The 21655-nt window shown below is 43.8% G+C and overlaps 1 protein-coding gene across 1 annotated transcript in view; it reads right to left on the minus strand.

The window, feature by feature from the left end:
• Positions 1-21655, minus strand: part of ift172 (intraflagellar transport 172) — a 46651-nt gene that overhangs the window by 9981 nt on the left and 15015 nt on the right. Inside the window, exons 16-34 of the mRNA XM_015947749.3 lie at positions 20153-20320; positions 14294-14430; positions 13332-13439; positions 12567-12651; positions 12103-12195; positions 11933-12010; positions 10434-10682; positions 10136-10214; positions 9923-10043; positions 9417-9561; positions 7670-7759; positions 6999-7096; positions 6786-6921; positions 6154-6270; positions 4751-4893; positions 4580-4673; positions 4204-4268; positions 1025-1205; positions 838-947 (exon numbers count right to left, since the gene is read on the minus strand). Coding sequence (XP_015803235.3) covers positions 838-947; positions 1025-1205; positions 4204-4268; positions 4580-4673; positions 4751-4893; positions 6154-6270; positions 6786-6921; positions 6999-7096; positions 7670-7759; positions 9417-9561; positions 9923-10043; positions 10136-10214; positions 10434-10682; positions 11933-12010; positions 12103-12195; positions 12567-12651; positions 13332-13439; positions 14294-14430; positions 20153-20320 — 2297 coding nt within the window. The remainder of the gene's footprint in view (positions 1-837; positions 948-1024; positions 1206-4203; positions 4269-4579; positions 4674-4750; positions 4894-6153; positions 6271-6785; positions 6922-6998; positions 7097-7669; positions 7760-9416; positions 9562-9922; positions 10044-10135; positions 10215-10433; positions 10683-11932; positions 12011-12102; positions 12196-12566; positions 12652-13331; positions 13440-14293; positions 14431-20152; positions 20321-21655) is intronic.

The raw sequence follows: 21655 nt of genomic DNA on the forward strand, positions 1-21655 counted from the left end.
TTATGTTGGCATCCATCTGATGGTGAATGCAACCCAAAATAAACTAAAATAAATCAAGATTTAAAAAAACAACAAAGTAGAAACAGAAATATAAGGAGTCAAAGGTCCCCTATTAAACACCTAATCTGGATGACTGTAATAATCCCAGTAGCAGGAATAATTCAGGTTTGCTCTTTTCCACTTTAACCCTCATGTTCGTCCGTCTCCACTGGCGACTTTTGATGTTTTCTCCACCAGTCATTAAAGCAACAGGAGGAGGAGCGAGCTGAAGGCTGCTGGTCTGCTCGCTAACGAGCTCTTCCTTGTTGGGAGTTTTCCACAAAACATGCGAGCCGTGTTTTAATAAAGCTTCAAATGGAGCTGCTGATAGGAAACTGGGAATAAAGTCTGATCAAATACAGACGAGTCGGATCTACAAGCTGCTGCAGGAATCTGTTGGGTTTTCTTTTCATTTGAGGGCTGGTTGTTTGTAGTTTGGATCAAAACTAACAGAAAAGAAATCAGATTTTTTTATTCAAGCCTGACGGACGGGATGACACAAGGAGAAAGCCGATCATTCAGCTGCTCTAAGCGTTTGTTACGTTCACTGATCCATCTGGATCTTTCTCTAGAATCCAACACAAACATTAATAAACATTTCCAGCGAGTGGACATAGACGTGTAAAATAAAAAATGAATAAAAGTAGAAACACTAATAGTTATTTGTCCTGACCAGTCTGATATTTATTCATCATTTAGGTGATTTCATGGCTCGGGTGTTTTGAAATTCTAGGTAGATTATTTTGTGATAAAGAGAGCAGAAATGGTTGTTAAGGATTAGGATTAGGATAATCTCACCGGTCTCCCTTCTTGGACGTCTCCCTTTCATACTCCTCCTGCAGCCTTGACAGTTTGTTGGGGAGATATTCCTTACAGATCCGCATGGCATCACTCCACATGTCTGCGTCCTGGTACCAGATGCACACGTCTAATAAATAAAAGCATTAAAAGAATAAAAGCCCGGTAAATAGAAACGTTTACTCACCTTGTAGAGTTTGACAGCCAGCTCCGGTCTCTGCGCTCGGAGCAGGAATGCTTCGGACTTCTGGAACTCTTTCTGCTCGAAGCAGAACTTGGCTTGGCCCACCAGAACCTCGGGAACGCTCTCCGGATCGTGGCTCTCGGCCACTCGCTGAGCGCTGGCCCAGTCCTTGATGTGGACGTACCTGAACCGCACAAACACAGACGTTCCCACGGGAGCAGAACTAAAAACTCTATCGACATCTTCCTGTTTGGATTCAAACTTTTGGTCATTAATTCGTTTGAGTTTTTTAGCAAACTAAGTTAGGAAAGTTAGAAAATACGAAGACATGCCAACCTTTGGTAAATCATGATTTAGTCACTACAAAATAAATTATAGTTTTAATAGATTTCTTATGAAACCAGATGTTTATTCTGTAAAGTTGTGTTCCAGTTTTGAGTCAATAATTACAGTGGCCCTGAAGTGCAAATCACACCAACAAATCACTAAACACAACTACAAATTGTGAAGCACATAAACAAATTAAGAATAACACAAAAAAATCAGAAAAACACAAAAATATCTAAAATAACACATACAAATTAAGAAAAACACAAACAAGTTAAGAAAAACACAAATAAACTAAGAAAACACAAACAAATTAAGAAAAACACAAACAAATTTAGAAAAACACAAACAAATTTAGAAAAACACAAACAAATTCAGAAAAACACAAACAATTTTAGAAAAACGCAAACAAATTAAGAAAAACACAAACAAATTTAGAAAAACACAAACAAATTAAGAAAAACACAAATAAATTAAGAAAAACTCAAACAAATTCAGAAAAACACAAACAAATTAAGAAAAACACAAATAAATTAAGAAAAACACAAACAAATTAAGAAAAACACAAATAAATTAAGAAAAACACAATCAAATTTAGAAAAACACAAACAAATTAAGAAAAACACAAACAAATTTAGAAAAACACAAAGAAACTGGCTGACTGGTACCTCCCCTTTCCGGTTTCTTAATTTCTTTGTGTTATTCTTAATATTTTTGTGTTTTTCTAATTTTTTTCGTGTTTTTTTTATTTGTTTGTGTGATCCTTATTTGTTTGTGTGCTTCTCAATTTGTAGTTGTGTTTAGTGATTTGTTGGTGTGATTTGCACTTCAGGGCCACCGTAAATAATACACGTACAGTGGCGGCTCCAGAAATGTTTTTCTGCAGGTGCTATGAAGGAGCTAGTCTTTTTATTGAGGGTGCAATGAAGGAAGTGGTCATGCGTACATATTGTTCTCTAAAACACCTTCAACACTAGCAAATACACATGCGTGCACAAAACCTCAACAACACCTGAAACAATCATTGATATACATCATAAACATGTAAACAATTGCTGACTTTTCCATGAAATCATAAACACATACAGCCACACAGAAAAACATCTATAGTGTTGCAAGGTAGCTAAGGTTAGTGTTAGCATTTCCAGTGGCAAAACCCTCGACTGCTGCAGCAGTTGAGGGTCGACTCTCTTCATCCAGATCTGTAGGTTTTTGTGGGTCTGAGATCACTTCCAAAGATTCATTAATTTCTGACTGAACCCGTGGAAATGTGGGCAACAAAAACCACTAGCTCTACCTTTCTCTCGTTCACAGGTGGAAAATGAGGTCAAAGGTTAACATCAATTTCCTGTTTTAGCATCCACACATTAAATTAAAATTAAATTGTAAAAAAAAAAATCTAATATTTACTTGGGGGTGCAATGACTTATCCAGGGGTAGCTATAGCAACCCCTAGCACCCCCCTGGCGCCGCCACTGTACACATAGGTTGTAGAGATAAACTGTGAGTTAAAGGTGCAGCAGCAGATGTTTTTCTGGCCGTATTCATTGAAATCCAATAAATTGAATGTTTAGTCCAAAGAAAAAGAATAATTTGAATCACCTCTGAAACATTCTAAAACCCTCATCCAGTCATTGTGAAGGTCCCATTTTTAATGACTGGATCCTGATCCATCTGACCGTCCCTCCCCCCTCTGCACACGCCCCTCTGTGTGTAGGAATCCCGCGTCGTCAGCTTGGAGCAGCTGAACAGGAAGTGGATCCAGAGCCGGGTTACCTGTAGTAGCTAGCATTCGTTACGTAGCCTCAGCAGAAGTGGCGGAGGGGGTTTCCAGTGTAACAAACACAGCTCTCTCCAGTAGATCTCCAATCTAGGTCCCTGTTGCGTCTCTATTATGAACTTTCAGTGAGGTGAGAGACCGGAGAAGTCCAGACCGGCCCCGGACCGTGAGGAGTCAGCCAGAAGCCTAGAGGCTGTTACGTAGGTGCGTTACGTCGGGAATTATGACGGAAAAGATGCAACAACAAGTGGAACAGGTAAGGTAGTGTTATGTTTTATGGGTCTTTCACAGTATCTCTTGTGTCCGGCATTTCCCTCTACTCAGGGGGGGTGGCTTATGGGGTGGAGCCTGAGGGAAGGGGTTTGATCTTTGGATTGTGTTTTTTTCTAAATGTAGCATGGCTGAATGGGTTTTTTCAGGCTCATCTTGCCCTACCATTAAAAACCCACGCCGAGCTTCGGGCCCATGCTTATATTTTCCAGTTTGCTTTTCTATGATGACCCCAAGCTGCGAGACTCGAACCCATGTGTGGGACAGCAGTAGCTCAGGAGGGAGAGCGGGTTGTCCAGCAATCGGAAGATTGCAGGTTCGATCCCGGCTCTGACCAGAGAATTCTGCTGTTGTGCCCTTAAGCAAGATACTTAACCCGCTCTGTCTGCTGCAGGTGGTCAGAGGGACCGGTGGCGCCTGTGCTCGGCAGCCTCACCTCTGTCAGTGCGCCCCAGGCCAGCTGTAGCTACGTCGTAGCTCATCTCCACCAGTGTGTGAATGGGTGGATGTCTGATTGTGTTGTGAAGCGCCTTGGGGGGTTGTAGAACCCTAAGAAGGCGCAATACAAATACAAGCCATTTACCATTTACCATGTGTGAGGAGTGCGTGTGAATGGAAGGCTTGCAGAGGGTTAGGTGACAGACACGTCGTGTGTTGAAACCTTTTCCTGTTAAATCTTAGAACCTGTTGAATTCTCCTTTTTCTCTGATCTTGATACTTTTCACCGCTGCACCAGAGTCGAGCCTCTGACTGTCGGCCTGAGAGTGAAACTCGTGTCTAAGTGTGTTAAGGCGGTCGGACTCACATAGAAACGGCTTCTTTTGGTTTTCCTGCTTTAATAAACTCGACCTCCGCCTCGGGAAGCCTTTCCTGTGAAAATGAAACATGTCAGATTTAAGGATTAATGCTCTCAGTGGCAGCTGAGCCTGGGTGGTGATAATATGACTGAGCAGCTGATCACATTTCTAACAATGATAATAGAAGCTGGAGCTGTATTCTGATGGGAGCAGACTTTCTCAGGTGTTAAACGGGTTTTAATGAGCCGGGCCTCATTACAAAGTGTTGAACATTGATTTCTAATCACATCAAGCCTGTAAACACCCCCCTCTCTCTGTGGCTGCTGGTTGTATAAAGGGACTAATTTGATACAGCCGAAAGATGGATGCATGTGACAGATTCACCTCGTCTTCCAGGTAGATGGCCTGCTTCAGGTGGATGTCGGGAATCTTCTCCTTACGTGAGAGACGAGCCAAGTCGAAGGCAAAGTCAAAAAAGCTGGGAAAAAAGCAGAAAAGTGTCTCAAAGGACTTAAAGTCTTGTGGTTTGTTTTTGCGTGTTGCCTGGGTGCTCACTAGTTATTAGTAGCGAAATCGATGGCGTAGTCCAGCAGGCTGAATCTGTTCAGCAGCTTGACGGCGGCCTCTCCTCCCAGGCTTTGGGCCCACATGAAGGTCAACTGCTTCTGGGCTCCAGCGCCTCCATGACTCTTCGCCACCTGAGGAGTGACGTAACTGCTTATTTATCACAAAGACATCTGACAGCAGCTAGTGCTTCTAAACATCTAATCTGTTCTTCAATTTTCAAAAAAGAAAGCAAACTTTTTATGTGTTTCTCATTGTCTTTGACGACCAGGCTCGTTTTTATGAGATTTTACCCTCTCAGGCTCTAAATAAGTTTTGATAAAAGGACGAACAACTAAGTTCTTCAGGGGTACTTCTGAGTTGAAAAATGCTCCTGAAATACGTGTGTGGAGGTAACCAGGTAGGTAGGATTTAACGTTCCAAATCTGCAACGCCTGCCTCCAGAGGGTTAACAAACAAATTGTTTATGGTGTGTTCAAACCAGTAACACATTTCAGTCAACTTCCAACAGGAAAACGGGTGCTGGTCAGTTGTTTTTATATTGCGTTTAGGTTTTAGTCAGCAGAATTGTTTACGTGGAGGGGCGGGGCTTAAAGTCAAAGGCCTTGTTCGAGTTGAGCAGCACCTCACCTGGAAAACAGACGGACGCAGCAGGAGGAGTGGCTGAAAGTCGGCGTTTAAGTCGGACAGATTTCAGCTCGCAGGTGATGATGGATGAAGAAGATATTGCGTTAGCGTTCATACTTGTTTAATTCTTTATTTTAATTCTGGAGTCTGTTAGCAGCTGAAACACACCCTCACGTGCTTGTGGATATCATATATTGTATATGGAGACATGACTGTAATAATAAGTTAAGGTTATCAGCTGTTAGTGTGCTCGTAGGAAACGTGACAAAAGAACACAAAACACATTTCTCTTTATGGCCTATATAGTTGTCATCATCAACGTTACATGATTTACAGAATACATGTGACCAACTAACATTTCATGTTCTACCACCGGATGTTCGGATCAAAATGTGAACCAATCAGATCTTAGATCAGGTGAGAGCCAGGCGTTTCCCGTCATCCTCTAGGTTTTGCAGCCGGTGGAGAGCAACTGCAGCGCCTTGCTCCAAAATCTGCAGCTGCCTTGATCTCTCGAGTTTATCGTTGCCTACGCATGCATGACGTCAGAGCAAGTCGGCGTCAAGTCGGACACAAATCTAACCGGCAAGCACTGCGCGCCGATCACCGGTGGTCTAATCTGTGCAGCAGTGGCTCATCTCGAACACGGCCAAAGTAAAACGAACAAACAAGAACTTGTTCTTTGCAGGATGGAGATGCAAGTGGTTTAAAACACACCAGAGTTCAGTTTACAGGTGTTTCAAAACAAACAGGTGTGATGAACATACTCTGTGCGCATCCTCCCACATATCGTGGTCCCGGTACATGAGGATGGCCATCTTCCACTCTCCAGCCTCCATCAAGTGGTACTCCGCTTCCCTGAACCGGGATTCATCCTCCAACTCCTGCAAAAAAGAATATTTACCAAAAGCATCAGCATGAGTGTCACATTAAGCACAGAGAGAGCATCACATTACACTCATGGAACTGAGATTTTGGTTCTGGAACCTTTTTTGCCACATAGCTTGAAATACCCTACGTAGCGATGGCAACTGATAAATATAAAGAGCAAGTCACCCCCAAATCAACTTATTTTCCTGATAAACTATATACACGTGTGTCTAATCGTGCTGCAGACACGTGTAGTCAGTAGTTATGCACTTCAGTGCATTTTAGTTAAAATTTTAATTTTCTGCCTAAAACTGTCAGTGTTGTGCCGTCGTCAGGTAAAAACTCTGCACTGCATTTGAATTTAAATCTGCCATCGCTATTGGCTAAGAGGTACCCTAGAATGTTAGCTGGTACCATATGATGTCACAATGTCGTTGTGAGCCTGTGTGTGTGTGTGTGTGTGTGTGTGTGTGTGTGTGTGTGTGTGTGTGTGTGTGTGTGTGTGTGTGTGTGCGTGCGCGCGCGTTGCCTTGGCCAGGTGAAGGTGAGTCGTTGACAGCAGGTCTGGATGATGTTTGGCCACCAGACGAATGACATCATCAAACATCCGGTTCTTCTTGTACATGGTGATGGCCAGGTCTGCCTGGTTCACAGCAGAAAACAGCCTGTAAGACAAACACATGAATAAAAGTTGAGTTCTGGACGTTTGATGGCAGTGAGAAGTTAGCCTGAGTGAGTTCACCTCTCTGCCTCCTTGAGTTTTCCATCATTCTCCAGGTCCTGAGCTTTGCTGACATACAGAGCTGTAACTTCCTCCTCCGTCATACACTTCCCAGCAAGCTGCACAAAAACAGATTAACACCCAAAATTAATCTAAAAGGGAGAGTTGTGTGTGATAAAAGTCCTTCGTCACTGAGAGCAAAAGCAGGTATTGGTTGGTTTGCTGGTCTGGAGCATACATGCATGTGTTAACACACGAGGGAAAGACATCGGCCTTAGAGAAGGAACTGCTCAATCTGAGAAGAGTTAACCCTTTGGAGTCCACCATTCTTCAGAAAGAAAGACAGCATATACATTTTATATGAGTGGACGATCCAAAATTCACCTGAGGTCAGAGGTCAACACCTAAAGAAAGGGCGATAAACCCCAGGGGCTCATCTGGGACTCCACTGGTCTCAGTTAGCAGGCTAACGATAAAGGGCTCAGGTATGACTTGATCTCGTCATCTGAATGAACCACAAGACTCCTGGGAGAATGTTTACCCATAATGCACAGCAGCATGTTTGCCAAAGCCAAAGGCGTATCGGCACAGCTGTCAGCATGGAGGTGGAGGGTTGCTGGTTTGGGCCATCATGAGGTGCATTTAACAAATAATGATGTGTATCTGATGACCTTTAGTGAGTCCTTTCTGACCTTGTGAGCCTTCTCCCATTGTCCAACAGCAGTGTACATGTCCACAGCCTCTTTAAAATGACCCCCTTTCACAAACAGCTGTTCTGCCACCTGCAGGTCAAACATAAAACCACCACATTATCATATATATATAAATGCATGTTGGTCAGCTTGTACTTTTCTGCAGCATTAAAACTACACAAAATCTGCAATAACGAGCTGCAGCTCAAACGAAAGAGTTTGTCATTCCTGTTCTGATAATAAATCGTTTAGTCACTTTTCCTTCAGAATCTTTTTTTAAACAGATAAACACCTGACGCGTGTGTTTCTTTTATTATTTATAATTTACACTAAGCTGCACTTTCTGGCATCTTCCAGACGTCAAAGAGCAAAGAGCTTGTTATCTTAATTACTTTCTGTGAATGTGCCCATAGAGCGATCTGACTGCAGTCGGATGCTATTTTCGGAGGCTGACGGCGTGTGGAGGCTGGTTGGCTCAGCTGAACTCATCACAACCAGAACAACACACCGTGTGCATCAACACCATCGTCTGCTTCCTGTTCTCTATGACTTACATCAGCTTCTCTCATTTTCTTTTCAGCTGCAGCAGTCATGCTCAGGAGGTTTTGTGTTGAGAAATGATCACATTTATAGTTAAAACCACCAAACTTATGAAAAATCAATCCACAGCATGACAGAGGCGAACGTTAGAACTGGTTCTTATGTGGACGTTTGCAGACACGCCTCAGAGAAGAACAGAGAAGAAACCCAAGTGGTAAAAAACAAAGACGATTCAAGGTTCAAACGCTCTCACTACCTTTAAAATTCACCTGTGGATGAACGATGTTCACAAAATCCCCTTTCTGCCCCAAGGGCACCCCCAAGGGGTGGCCAAGTGTGGCCATGGCAACCCCTAGAAAATTGCTGCCCTCCCCAGGAAAAGCCGGTGTTAACAAATCATATTAATGTTCAATCAAACCATATATTAATCTTGTTTATTCAAGACATAATTGTAAAACAAAATAAAAATATTTCAATTAATAAGTAAAGAAATAATCGGAATAAAAAAATATACATATGTTTCTGCTGCTCACCATTTTAAAAATGTTTTTATCTCAATAGTATTTCCTTTTTTTTGTGAACACAGCAACACAGGTGAATAAACCTAAAAAAAAATTTTTTTAATTCAATTTGGGAAAACATTTTAAATAACTGAAATGTATTTTTCTAAAATGTTTGTGTTTGTTAAATTTAAGTTAAATGTTTTGGATATGTACTGCTTTTGTTAAATAAAAATGAATAATGCAATACATCGCTGCAGGCTAAATTCTCCAGGAATTACCACAAGGACCAATTTGGTGTGCCACCCCAAACATTTCTTTGGCCCCATCTGGCCACCTCTATCTAAATTTTCTGGAGGCGCCCCTGTTCTGCCCACACAATCAGCCACATTTGACGGTTAGGTCCCTCCTTTCGTTGTTTGGAAAGGAAAAAAACTGACGATCCAGCAGCTGGATATGAAATGTGTTCCAGTAGAACCTTCCTTCCTAAATGACTGAAACATTAAGACTCCTTTGGGATTTTTTCACTGTAAAATTCTCATTATATTCTTACATACTGCACCTTTGAGCTGCTGGAGGAGTTTAAAACAGGAGTTTTAGTCAGCTTCTGTGCTCATGAATGATATGAGGGTAGACAAAAATAAAAGGATTTTTTTAAATATTTGTGACATCCGTACAGGAGCAACACTTTTCCCTCCTCCTCTCACCTGGTAGTCCTGCGTGGAGGCGTAGTGCTGAGCGATCTGCTGGTAGAACTTTCCGGCATACGAGTCCTCCTGTTGGTCCAGGATCTGGACGGCGATCTTCCACTGACGAGCTGCGATCGCCGCCTCGATGGCTTTATCGGTGCAGCTGAGAAGGTGCGAGCAGAGACGAGTATTTGTGTCCAAACAGAAATGTTGCAGTAGCAGCTTTTGGTGAAAGTAAAAGAACTGGTTTGAACTAAAAACCTTTTCTGATTTCACAGTAAAACATTAGTTTTTTTATTGGTGCAAGGAGATGTTTCGGCTTTGGGGAAACTAAAGACTCTGGGCTCTGACTACACATCTATATTTGGGGATATTTAAAGATCTCGTCTGTTTGATGGTCCTGGTGATGATTTAAAATAGGACTTTTTGGCTCTCTGTGCTGCGTGTTTCATTTCTTCCTCTCCATCTGTCCTCATCTTTGTCTTCTCACTCCTTTTCCTTCATCCCTCCTCTTCACTACCCACCGTGCTTCAATGAAGTGGTTGATGGCGGCATCCATCTGCTTCTGCTGGACGAGGTAGTCTCCCCAGGACTCCTCCAGTTTCCTCAGCTCGCCTGGGCAGACGATGCGAGCCAGCTCCACCGCTACAGGAAGCAGGATGGAGAAACTTCACCTCAAAACAAAAGAACTAAATACTCGACTGAAGCGTCGACCTGATTGGTTAATCATGTTTCACCTTTCCTGAACGCTCCTCCTTTGCGATGACACTCCAGAGCTCTCTGGTAGTTCTTGGTCGTCTCGTACAGATCTCCTGCCTGATTAGGAAACAACACACCGTCATCTAACTTCTTTTGGTCAAATCTTGTGATAACTGTTCAATATCTGTCAAGTCGACTGAATTTCTGCCATTTTTGTGTTTTAAAGTCGATTGGCCAAGGCGGCCATCTTGAATCGGGTTGGCATTAGTGACTTTCTGGATGTTTCATTTAGAAAAACCGCCACAGATGTGAGTCACTCCCTCTGCTTATCCTCACCCGCTCATAAAACTGTCTCTCGATGAGACTGGCGGCGATGCGGTCGACCGTCTCGGCGCTGCTGGCGATCTCCGGATGGCTGATGGCCAGGCGAGCAGCTTTGGTGGGAAGTCCGGCCTTCAGATAGAGGTTTATGGCCCCCTGATAGTCCCCCTGGCCCTCCTTCACCTCGCCAGCCTTGTCATGCTGGCCCGTCTCTGTCAGCCACTGGAAGTATTTTCCTCTCAAACCGTTCAGCTCTGGGTGGGCCTGAGTCGGGATCAGAGTTCATGTTGGAGTTAACAGCAGCTGATTAAACCGTAAACTATATGTTTTTAGACAGGGATGAATTATTGATGAAGATGAGAAAGAGATGCCTGACTTGAAGCTCTTTCCAGATCCTGGAGGCATCGTGGTGCCTCCACCTTTTCTGTATTATATGATTACAGTTTAGTACAAACATAATAAAGACAAGATAATTTGTTTTTTTAATTTGGATTTAAAGAGCAATAAAGACTGAAGAATTTGTTAAGCAATCAGAGCCGCTTGTAGTCACTTTAAAAATGAATCCTCTGATTAAAATGATCACTAACTCTTTCCCTAACCGACGCAAAAAGTGACCTCAGCAGTTTTATTCATGACATTTTCAGCACCTTCCAGAATGAGTTGTTTCAGGACTCTGTCTCTTTAAGAAAACTAACGGTTGCTGGCCATGCCCCCTGATTGGCTGCTATAAAGAGAGAGGCTCAGATATCGGGGAGGGGCTCAGAGTAGAGCTGCTGCTCCTCCAGTGCCAACAGGGGAAGGTGTGTTCTTTGTGAAGTTTCCTTATTGTGACATCACAATAAGGGACACTTTGAAACTGCCTGTCTTATCCACATAATTCCTGAAATCAATCACAGACAGACAGCGTCTGGCTGTTTTTTTTACACGTTTGGAGTGTTTATAAAGGCAGTAGAGACAAACATGGAAGTCAGATTTGTACTATATATTCCCTTTAAAGCTGAACCCTTAACTCATTCACTGCCAGCCATTTCCTGATCGCTAAAGCCATTCGCTGCCAGCGTTTCTAGCTGTTTTTACTGTTTTTTAAAGAGTCACAGAACGTTGCGCGGTAGGATGACGTCGACGCCAAAACAACCAAAACAACCAAAACAAAGTGCAGACTCACCTCTTAGATCAGGAAGAATCCGCGCGTTTCGAGCGTTATCCGTTCTTTCATAAACCGTTGTTGAATTGTGATCGGCAGAAGCTTTTCCGGTTCACGCCTCACTTTTTTTTTTTTTTACAGCAGCGGCTCAAAACGATCTCCTAACACATGGATTTTCTGCTTCCTGATCACATGACGTGTGACGTATGTGGACGAAGATAGACTTTAGAGCTGGGATGTTTGTTCTCACGGCGCGGGGGCTCGTTCCGACGCCCACACAGTAAAAACATGCAAATGACGGCTTTAGTCGTCATTGGCAGTGAATGAGTTAAAGCTGAACCCTTAAAGATGAAACATCCAGGATGTTTACTTTAGCTTCAGCCAAGGCGATGCAGTCGTCCCACATGTGGAGCTCCTGGTACATCTCGATGGCTTCATCGATGCAGTTCTATGAGTTAAAAACACATCAACCAAATAAATGGAGTCTCTCCATCTAATCTGATGTCTTATTTCTGGGTCACCTCCTTTATGTTTCCCTACCTGTGTCAGGTAATGCTTCTCAGCAAGTGGAAAGTTCTTGTCCAGAAGGGCCACACGAGCCTGGACCTTGTAAAACGCCATCCCGTCCTCTCCCTAATTAGAATCAGAGACGCTGATTAAAATATGCACAAAGCACAGAGAGCTACTCTTGTTCGGAGTCTGTGGGAAAAGTTTCAAAGCAACTTTTCTGCTGTTTTAGTAGAAAATATTCAAGAGGAGGGCTCAATGATATTCTCCACAAGTTCATTTTTATTAATAATGATTCCAGAAGAAAGTGTCTTGGTAGTTTTATGCTCTGAAAATTCTGTTTCTGTTTTCATCATGAGAAGAATAAATCATTAGAGCTACGGCTAAATTATTCAGCAGCATTAAACTATTAAATGTACGCAAACATTCACAATCAGAGGATAATTCAGAGACATTAATGCCGCCTCTCGTGTGTGTGAAGCGTGTTTAAAACTCACCGTTTCCTGAGAAACTTTGTCCGCAATTTCGTTTGTTTGGCGGAGGAATCGAACGGTGGAGACGTCACCCAGAGCGGCGAAACATCTGCAAAACAGAGCAAATAAACAGTCAGACAAAAGGAGAAGAGTTGCACAGAACAATGAGACAAAGGGAGACATATTAGGCTCCGTGGAGGCAGATCGCACCTCTGAAAACCTGCAAACTTAATGACCTGAAATGAATTAGAGCATTAGTCTAATTAGCTTCCATACAATCTAAGGGCTGAGAAACGCAAACGACGACTTTAGGAGCAACTCTCTCTCTACAGTTGCATCAGATTAATGAAGAGGTCATGAAAGACGAAGAAAGTTAAAAATAAAAGTCCCTGCGTCTGAGTCTTCCTCACCCCCTCCTCATTAACATCACACTCTGCAGACAAAACCGCTTCTTCCCAGGATTTTGTGATTTATGCAAATGAAGCCGAAGCCTAACGAACAGCATATGCATTATTAATAACAGCGAGTTCAGATCTGAAGGGTTCCTCAACACAGAGAATAAAGACGGAGGGAGTGAGAGAATGATAGAGAATTAAAAACTGTCTTGGATAATAAGTGAAGTTTGAAAAGGAGGTCAGGCAGGGACACGCCATCTGGTGTGTGTGTGTGTGTGTGTGTGTGTGTGTGTAGACTTGGATTACCAACAACGTGGAATCTCTAGAAGAAGGTTTAGGTTAAATGTTCATAGAGAAGAACATCATTAGCGTGGTGGCGCAGCGTCATGCTAACCTCTCTGCGATGTGCAGCTGCCCAGCCTCCAGAGCCAACTTGCTGAGCTTCTTCCACATGGCCTCGTTCTCCGATGACATCTCCAGAGTTTCAAGAAATTCCACGGCTCTGTAAACACACAGGAGCTGAGCTGAAGCAGGTGGCAGAGCAGAATAAAAACCAAACACACACACAACAAATGGTCAGTGTGATACGTCCCATACAGGAGAAGATCGGCTGATGGATCATGTATCTCTCAGGCCCCATCTGGTCTTTGAATTCTAGTAAGCGTGTCTTTCAGATACTGCTCATAAATTGGAAACTTTTTCCGTTTCATCCAGCTCTCTCTTAAATACTGAACTATGCTAACTCGTCTTGTTATGGATGACTTTACTGGTGCTAAAGTAAATCCACGATGAAGAACGCAAAAGGTGTGCACAGGTCTGCTTGATTCAATATGGCCACCTAGGCCAGCGCACCTTGGAAACACAAAAATGTTATCCAGTTTAGTCCAGTGGATAGATCGGAATAAAATTCCCAGACAAAAATCACTGGATGATGAGCTACAGCTGATTCAAGATGGCCGAATTGACCAAAATCCCAAAAAATCCTAAAATTTTCCTGTTGGTTCAGAAAAATGAATGAAATAGATGTTTTACAGAAAAGTGTTGTCAAGGTTTGATGATGCCTCTCATTAGAGCAAATTGAGCTGCTGGTGTAAAGAGTTCAGCTGCTGGTCCTCTGAAACAGGAGGTCAGTTATCACTTCCTCACGAGAGCCTCCTCTTGGAGGTGTACGAGTCACGACGCGCTGAGGGGACGCATTATATCCCCCAGCTGGCCTGAGAGGGATGAGCAAACATCTGAAGAAGAGCAGGAGGAAGCAGCAGATAAAAGGACATCTGGCTGCTTCTGCTCGCCCTACAGTAAAAACCCATGGGGGCACCGCATCATGAGTATCTTCTGCATGACGCCTGAACTCACCGGTCATAGTTTCCATCATCGATGGCGGTTCCAAACTCGATGAGGCCTTCGTCCAACGTGTACTTCACCGTGTTCACGCCCTCAGACACCATTACCTCTGTCCTTCTGTCGGCTCGCTCCAGATCCACGATGTCTCCCTGAAAAAGAACCAAACGGCTGAAAAATCTGGTTTTTACGGTTAAAACCAACAGATGAATGCTGGCTGTCCTCAAAACAGGAAGTTTGGCACAGCGCAGCCGACAAAAACAGAACTCTGCCCATCTGTTCTCATCTGAGAAGCAATTTTTAACACAAGCAAGAGTTGCGTAAAGAAAATCTAGATAAAGCTCAGGGCAACTTACTGCCACGGGACAGAAAAACGAGAAACCAGAGCTCAGTGTGGATCTACCGGCAGCTCCGAAACACCAAAACAGAAGAAAGTTAGTAGTTTGGATTAACGACCAGGGCATAAAGACATTATTATTATTATTATTATTATTATTATTATTATTATTATTATTATTATTATTAATGAATATTTTAAGGTTTTACTAAAGTTTTTACTTGTGATTCCGATCAAAATAGTTTAACCAGAATAACTAACAACTTTGTGAAAAGAGGCAACTGGTTGCTCTGAAAACAAATCCTTGATGAGTTCAAAATCTTCGTATAGAAGCAATTTTTCATAATTTAAAGAGCAAGTCACCCCCAAATCAACTCTTTTTTCTGATAAACCATATAAATGTGTGTCTAATCCTGCTGCAGACACGTGTATTCAATAGTTTTGACTACACGTGTCTGCAGTAACGTTTTTAAATTTTAATTTTCTGCCTAAAACTGTCAGTGTTGTGTCGTTGTCAGGTAAAAACTCTGCACTGCATTAGAATTAAAATCTGCCATCACTATTGGCTAAGAGGTACCCTAGAATGTTAGCTGGTACCATATGATGTCACAATGTCGTTGTGAGCCTGTGTGTGTGTGTATTTGTTAGAGGCTCTGCCTGTTATATTCTGGTCTCATTCACGACAAACTCCAGAATATCTATTTCCTACCCAACGGGGTAGTAAGGTTTATTAACAAGACTCCACCAACATACAGTCTCTGCCGGCATCCTATAACGGTGCGTACTCTAAAAACGCCCATGCAGCAACACAACACACTGCGGAACCAACCAAGCCAAACAACAATGCACATCATTACATCCCTTCTCTCTTTTTTTTTTCTTTCTTCTCACTAAGGGAGAAACAATATGAAACACTTAACAGAACACAAAAACATTCCCAGAACACAAAAACATTCCACTATTCGAACATATACATTTCTGCAACTGTAGTGGACATGTGTGTCCATAGAACACATAACTTCTCCCCTCAACCAATAAAGACTGTCAAGTCCTCATTATGGAACATAGTCCTTGTACCGAAGTGGTGGAACCACTTTGCGGCCTGACCGTGTCCTGATACCCCCTGTTACCACATCAGACTCAATCCGCTGCTCACGACTTCCCGACGGATCAGTCACTGAGCTGCTCAGTGCCCCAGTGTCTGTCATGGCCTTGCCTGGATCCATCATGCCTGCATGTCTCAGATGTCTCCGATTCCTCCTCAGGACACTCCCAGAATCCAACCGAACCTCATAGGACCTCGGGTCAACAGTCCCAACAACCACTCCCCTGCTCCAAGTGGAGTGGCGGTCCAAAGGCTGAACTCTGACACTGTCCCCAAGCGTCAAAGAGTCCATGTCACGTGCTGACCGATCATAGCACTCTTTTTGGCGCTTCTGTTTCATCTGCAACTCCCGCCAGGCAGGAATGACTTTTGGCCTTAGCAGGCTCGTCCTGGTTGGCAAAAGCGTCCGTGTTCTCCTGCTGAACAGCCTCTGAGCTGGGCTGGTCTCCAGGCCTTGTGATGGTGTGTTGCGATGGTCCAGAATCGCCAGATACGGGTCCTGCCCCGCCAGTTTTGTCTTTAGCAGCAGCCTTTTCGCTGTCTTCACCGCTGATTCGGCCTTCCCATTACTCTGAGGGTAACCTGGCGAAGATGTTTTGTGCTGAAAATCCCACAGTCGACTAAATCTCAGAAACTCACCGGACGTATACTGTGGTCCATTATCTGAGACAACAATGTCTGGGATGCCCTGTCTGGCAAAGTGGGCCTTCAACTTCCTAATCACTGTGGTGGACTTAGTGTCCGGGAGATAGTCGATTTCCCAGAAGTTTGAATAGTAGTCCACTGTGATAAGGTAGTCCTTGTTGTCAAACATGAACAGGTCTGAGGCCACCTTAGCCCATGGTCTTGTCGGGATCTCGTGAGGAACCAAAGTCTCTTTCTGCTGTCTGTAATCTACTGACCTGCAGATGTCCCACTTAGTCACATACGTCTTAATTTGTTCATTCATGCCTGGCCAATACACACACTCTCTGGCTCTCCGTAGGCAACCTTCTACACCTAGGTGTGTCGAGTGCAGTCTGGCTATGATCTGCTGTCTCATGACAGTCGGGACAACAACACATTCACCCCTAAAGACAAGTCCATCCTGACTACTCAGTTCATCCTGGAACGAGAAGTATGGTCTGATGTCACCGTCCATGTCTCTTTTGTCAGTTGGCCACCCTCTGTGAATTGTGTCTATGAGGGTTTGTAGTGCTTTGTCCTCCTGTGTAGCAATCCTTATGCTGTTTAATCTGTCTGGTGAGATGGGTGCATGAGTGACCATGTTAATGCTCTCTATTTCCTCCTCTATGGAGCCCTGAGGTGCGCACTCTGGAAGATATGCCCTACTCAACGTGTCAGCTAATAGCATGTCTTTGCCTGGCACATACACCACATCTAAGTCATATTCCTGAATGCGCATAAGCATCCTTTGCAACCGTTTGGGTGCACTCAACAGCGGTTTCCTTACAATGGTCTCCAAAGGTTTGTGATCACTGTGTACAACCACTTTACGACCATAAGTGTACTGGTGAAACTTCTCCAAACTGAAAACAACAGCCAAAAGCTCCTTCTCTATCTGGGCATAACCTTGCTCTGTACGTGTAAGAGCTCTACTCGCAAAAGCCACAGGCTTACCCTTCTGCATGAGTGCTGCACCTAATCCTTGAAGCGTCACACTGTACTGTCAGCTCTTCCTCTGGGCAGTAGTATTTCAGGACTGGAGCCACTGCTATAGTCTCTTTCAGTCTCTGGAAAGCATCTTCATGATGAGTCGTCCAATTCCACTCACTGTCTTTGAGTGTCAGTCGTCTCAGTAAGTCACAGTGATCAGACAGATGTGGGCAAAACTTTGCTAAGTAGTTCACCATCCCTAACAGTCTCTGCACTGCCTTCACATCTGTCGGCCTGGGCATCTGCTCTATAGCCCTAACCTTCTCTGGGTCTATTTTCAGACCGTTGCATGTCAGCTGATGTCCAATGTACGTAGTCTCCTTCTGTTTAAGTTTGAACTTGTCTGCGTTCAACTTAATGTTTTTCTGCCTGCAACGGGACAAAAACTGTCGCAGCTTCTCGTCATGGTCCTGCACTGCTTCTGCTTCCGTGTCTCCTTGACCCATGATCAGCACATCATCTGCAATGATGTAGATCCCTGCCAGACCATCCAAAGCTTGTGTGAGCTTTCTCTGAAACACTTCCGGAGCTGGACTTATCCCCATTGGCATCCTCAGCCATCTGTAGCGTTCAAACGGAGTCGAAAATGTTGTCAGGTAGCTCGACTCCTCCTCCAGTTTCACGTGCCAGAATCCACTCTTCACGTCACAGACAGAGAACACTTTAGCCTTTGACAGATCCGGCAAAATGTCCTCAATGGTGGGCAATGGGAAGTGGCTCCGTTGTAGGGCTTTGTTTAAGGGTTTTGGATCTATGCACACCCTTAAATCCCCGCTCTGCTTTTGGACCACAACCATCCCACTTATCCAGTCAGTGCTGCATTCAACCGGTGTAATGATCCCTCTGCGCTGAAGATCTTGCAGCTCATTTTTTAACGGCTTTATCATTGCAATAGGGACACGCCGTTTTGGTAACTGTACTGGTTTCACCGCTTCATCCACTTCGAGCCGTAACTCTCCCTCCAAACAGCCATCTCCTGTGAAAACATCCGCATATTCCGCCTTAATCTGATCTATGTCCCACTCCTTGGCTGTTGGGTGTTCTGAAGTAACGATGCTGTCCAGTTTCAGGATGTTTTCATAGTGCACCTTTATGAGTTTCATTGCTTCGCTGGCTCTCTTGCCCAGCAGTGGTACTTTACAGTCTTTGTCAACCACTTGGAACTCCAACCGATACAGTTTCTGATTTCTCGGGTTACGTTACTTAACTTTGCACTTTCCCAATGGCTTTATCTTACTTCTGTTGTACATCATCAGCACTGTCTGTGAGTCCTCCAACTGTGTGTTCGGGCTTAGCATGTGGATTGGCATTACATTACAACTGGCCCCACAGTCGATCTGGAAATTTACCATCTCTTTGCCCATCAACATGCCTGCAAAGAGTCCGGTGTCTCTCACTTTATCAGTGCTTTTTGTAGTTGAATCGTGCGTGTCTGCCTCTGTAACACAGAGAACGTCTTCACACTCATCACTCTCACATGCTGTCACGTTGTGTACATTCGACCTTCTTGTCTGCTCTGCACGTGCTGTGCATTTAACTGCAAAGTGGTTTTCTCTGCCACACTTTTTACATTTCTTCCTGTATGCTGGACATTTTTCCTTCTTCCTTTCATGTGTTCTGCCACAAAACTTACAGTCCACTGCGTCACTGAACTGTGTCTGGCGCGCAGCTACACGCACAGCATGCACCTCCTCCACTGTAGCTCCCGAAATGGTTTTGCTGTTTTCCCGCGACAGCTCCGCAGCTCTGCAGAGTTGTATGCATGCATCCAGTGTCAAGTTTTTCTCCCGCAGCAGTCTCTCCCTCAAACTCGGGTTGTTAAGGCCACATACAATCCTGTCCCGAAGCAATGAGTCTCTTATTACACCAAAATTGCACGTTCTCGCCAGCAGCCGTAACTCCGTCACATAGGTGTCGATTGTCTCACTGGTGCCTTGGTTTCTCGTGAAGAATCGATACCGCTCCACAGTTTAATTAACGGCCGGGTTGCAATGATTATCAAACTTCTCGACAATGTCCTCAACCGTCCACTGATCCCTCGCCGTGTCGCCCATTAGCGTGTCTAGCAGCTCCCTGCCGCTCACCCCAACGAGATAACAGAACAGGCTCACTTTTTTCTGTTCGTCGTCTGGGTCCATGGTCAGCTCCACATAGAGCATAAACTCGTCCCTCCAGGTCTTCCATGTCCGCGATAGGTTACTGGAGTCCAACAGCAGCGTCGGCGGTGCTTTAAGGCCCTCCATGGCTCGCAGCGGTGCTAACTCACTTAGCCGCCAATAGCTCACCGCTTCGTCAGGCGTCTCCCCAGGGTCCACTCCGGCCGTGCTGCTCACTCCGCTGCCACCATGTTATATTCTGGTCTCATTCACGACAAACTCCAGAATATCTATTTCCTACCCAACGGGGTAGTAAGGTTTATTAACAAGACTCCACCAACATACAGTCTCTGCCGGCATCCTATAACGGTGCGTACTCTAAAAACGCCCGTGCAGCAACACAACACACTGCGGAACCAACCAAGCCAAACAACAATGCACATCATTACACTGCCGTCTCGGTCTGCTAGGCAACAGCTTTTGTTGCATTTTTCAAACAGGAAGTGGGAGTTGAGTAAGAATCTGGTAGGGGGTGACTTGCTCTTTAAATATATTTTAGTAAAGAGCAAAATAAAATAAGTTTTACTTCCCCAGTAAAAACAGACCTATGGTGAAAGCGTGAAAACTCGACCAAAGCTGAGGTGTGTCGGTGTTCTACCTGCAGAGAGGCGGAGTCTCACCTTGATGTTAAAGATGGAGAAGCTCTCTGGGCTGTCAATGCTGTACCAGACACAGAGGTTCCCCCGGTTCTGGGCGACCACCACGTCGCTGCCGGGAACCCACTGGACATAGGAGCAGAAACTCAGCAGAGTGGTCCTCACCCCCGAATTTATGTCGTACAGATGGAGCTGAAAGGAGGTGGGACAATTCTCAGTTTCATCCTCAGCAGGATTAAGAGTAACGACGATAGCTACAGGGTCACCATTAACGGACGTATGTACGATGATTTTACCCTTTAAAGGCTCAAATGCGAAATAATGAAACATCTAAATTTTAGAATCACATAAAACATCATAACCGTAAAAAATAAACTTGGTCCACCTGTATATCATCCACCAGAAGGCAGTAGACATGTGGTTCTACAGGATTGATGAGCTAACAGCTAGTCAGTCATTTCACCAATGTCCACTGAGAAAAAACAGCAAATAAAACACTTTTCTCCAAAGGATTTTCAATTCATTTGGGCCAGTGAAAGGGTTATCATATATAAACTCAACAAGAATATAAACGAAACACCTTTGTTTCTGCTCCGATTTTTTGTGAGATGGACTTAAAGATTTAAAATTCATTCCAGATACACAATATTACCATTTCACTCAAACATTGTTCATAAATCAGTCTAAATGTGTGATAGTGAGCACTTCTGCTTTGCTGAGATAATCCATCCCACCTCACAGGTGTGCCACATCAAGATGCTGGTCCGACATCATGAGTAGTGCACAGATAAAATAAACCAGCTGCTGAAACACACCATAGGGCCATAATCTGGATTAAGATGGACTGAGTTTGGTCTCCTATAAGAATAGCTCGAGCCACTATGACTTGACTTGTTAGTTTGTGATTTTCTACTGTGGAAAAAAGAACAACACTTTATTTAGAACCCAGAATTGTACACATTAGACTAAAAATACAGTTTTGTTGTACAGGTGCCAATAGGGCCGAGAGGGAAGCTCCTATAAGCAACAAGAGCCTGTTGGGTTGCAGCACTGATGAGTATATCAGACCCCCGCTGCTGTAATCAGCAGCAGCACCATAAGATCAAAACCTCTTCATCACCAGCTCCAACATTAACAACGTTTCCTCTATAGTATCAACCTGGAGCTCTGCGGGTCAAATTTACACCAAGCAAGTCGAGCAGCCAGCTGATCCAGCTCTAATCAAAGTCCACATTTTATTTGAAATAAACAGTTTTTAAATTATTTCTCACAGATTAAAAACAGGAAAGTTTTCAGTAATTTTTAGTAGCTGGTTGAGAACATTAGATTTATTTATCTTTATAAGAGCCACTTTAATTTAGTTACTTCATGATATTTTGTTTCAGGTGGATATCAAATACATTTAAAATCAACCTTTATGGAACAAGAATAGTAATCTGATTACAGTACTTCCATATTTTTACTCATTATAAAAATCACTTTTGGTAACGCTTTGTTTTACAGTCCCCTAATTACTAAGTACTTACA

This window comes from Nothobranchius furzeri, chromosome 2 (assembly GCF_043380555.1).
Source record: "Nothobranchius furzeri strain GRZ-AD chromosome 2, NfurGRZ-RIMD1, whole genome shotgun sequence".
Taxonomy (NCBI): Eukaryota; Metazoa; Chordata; class Actinopteri; order Cyprinodontiformes; family Nothobranchiidae; genus Nothobranchius; species Nothobranchius furzeri.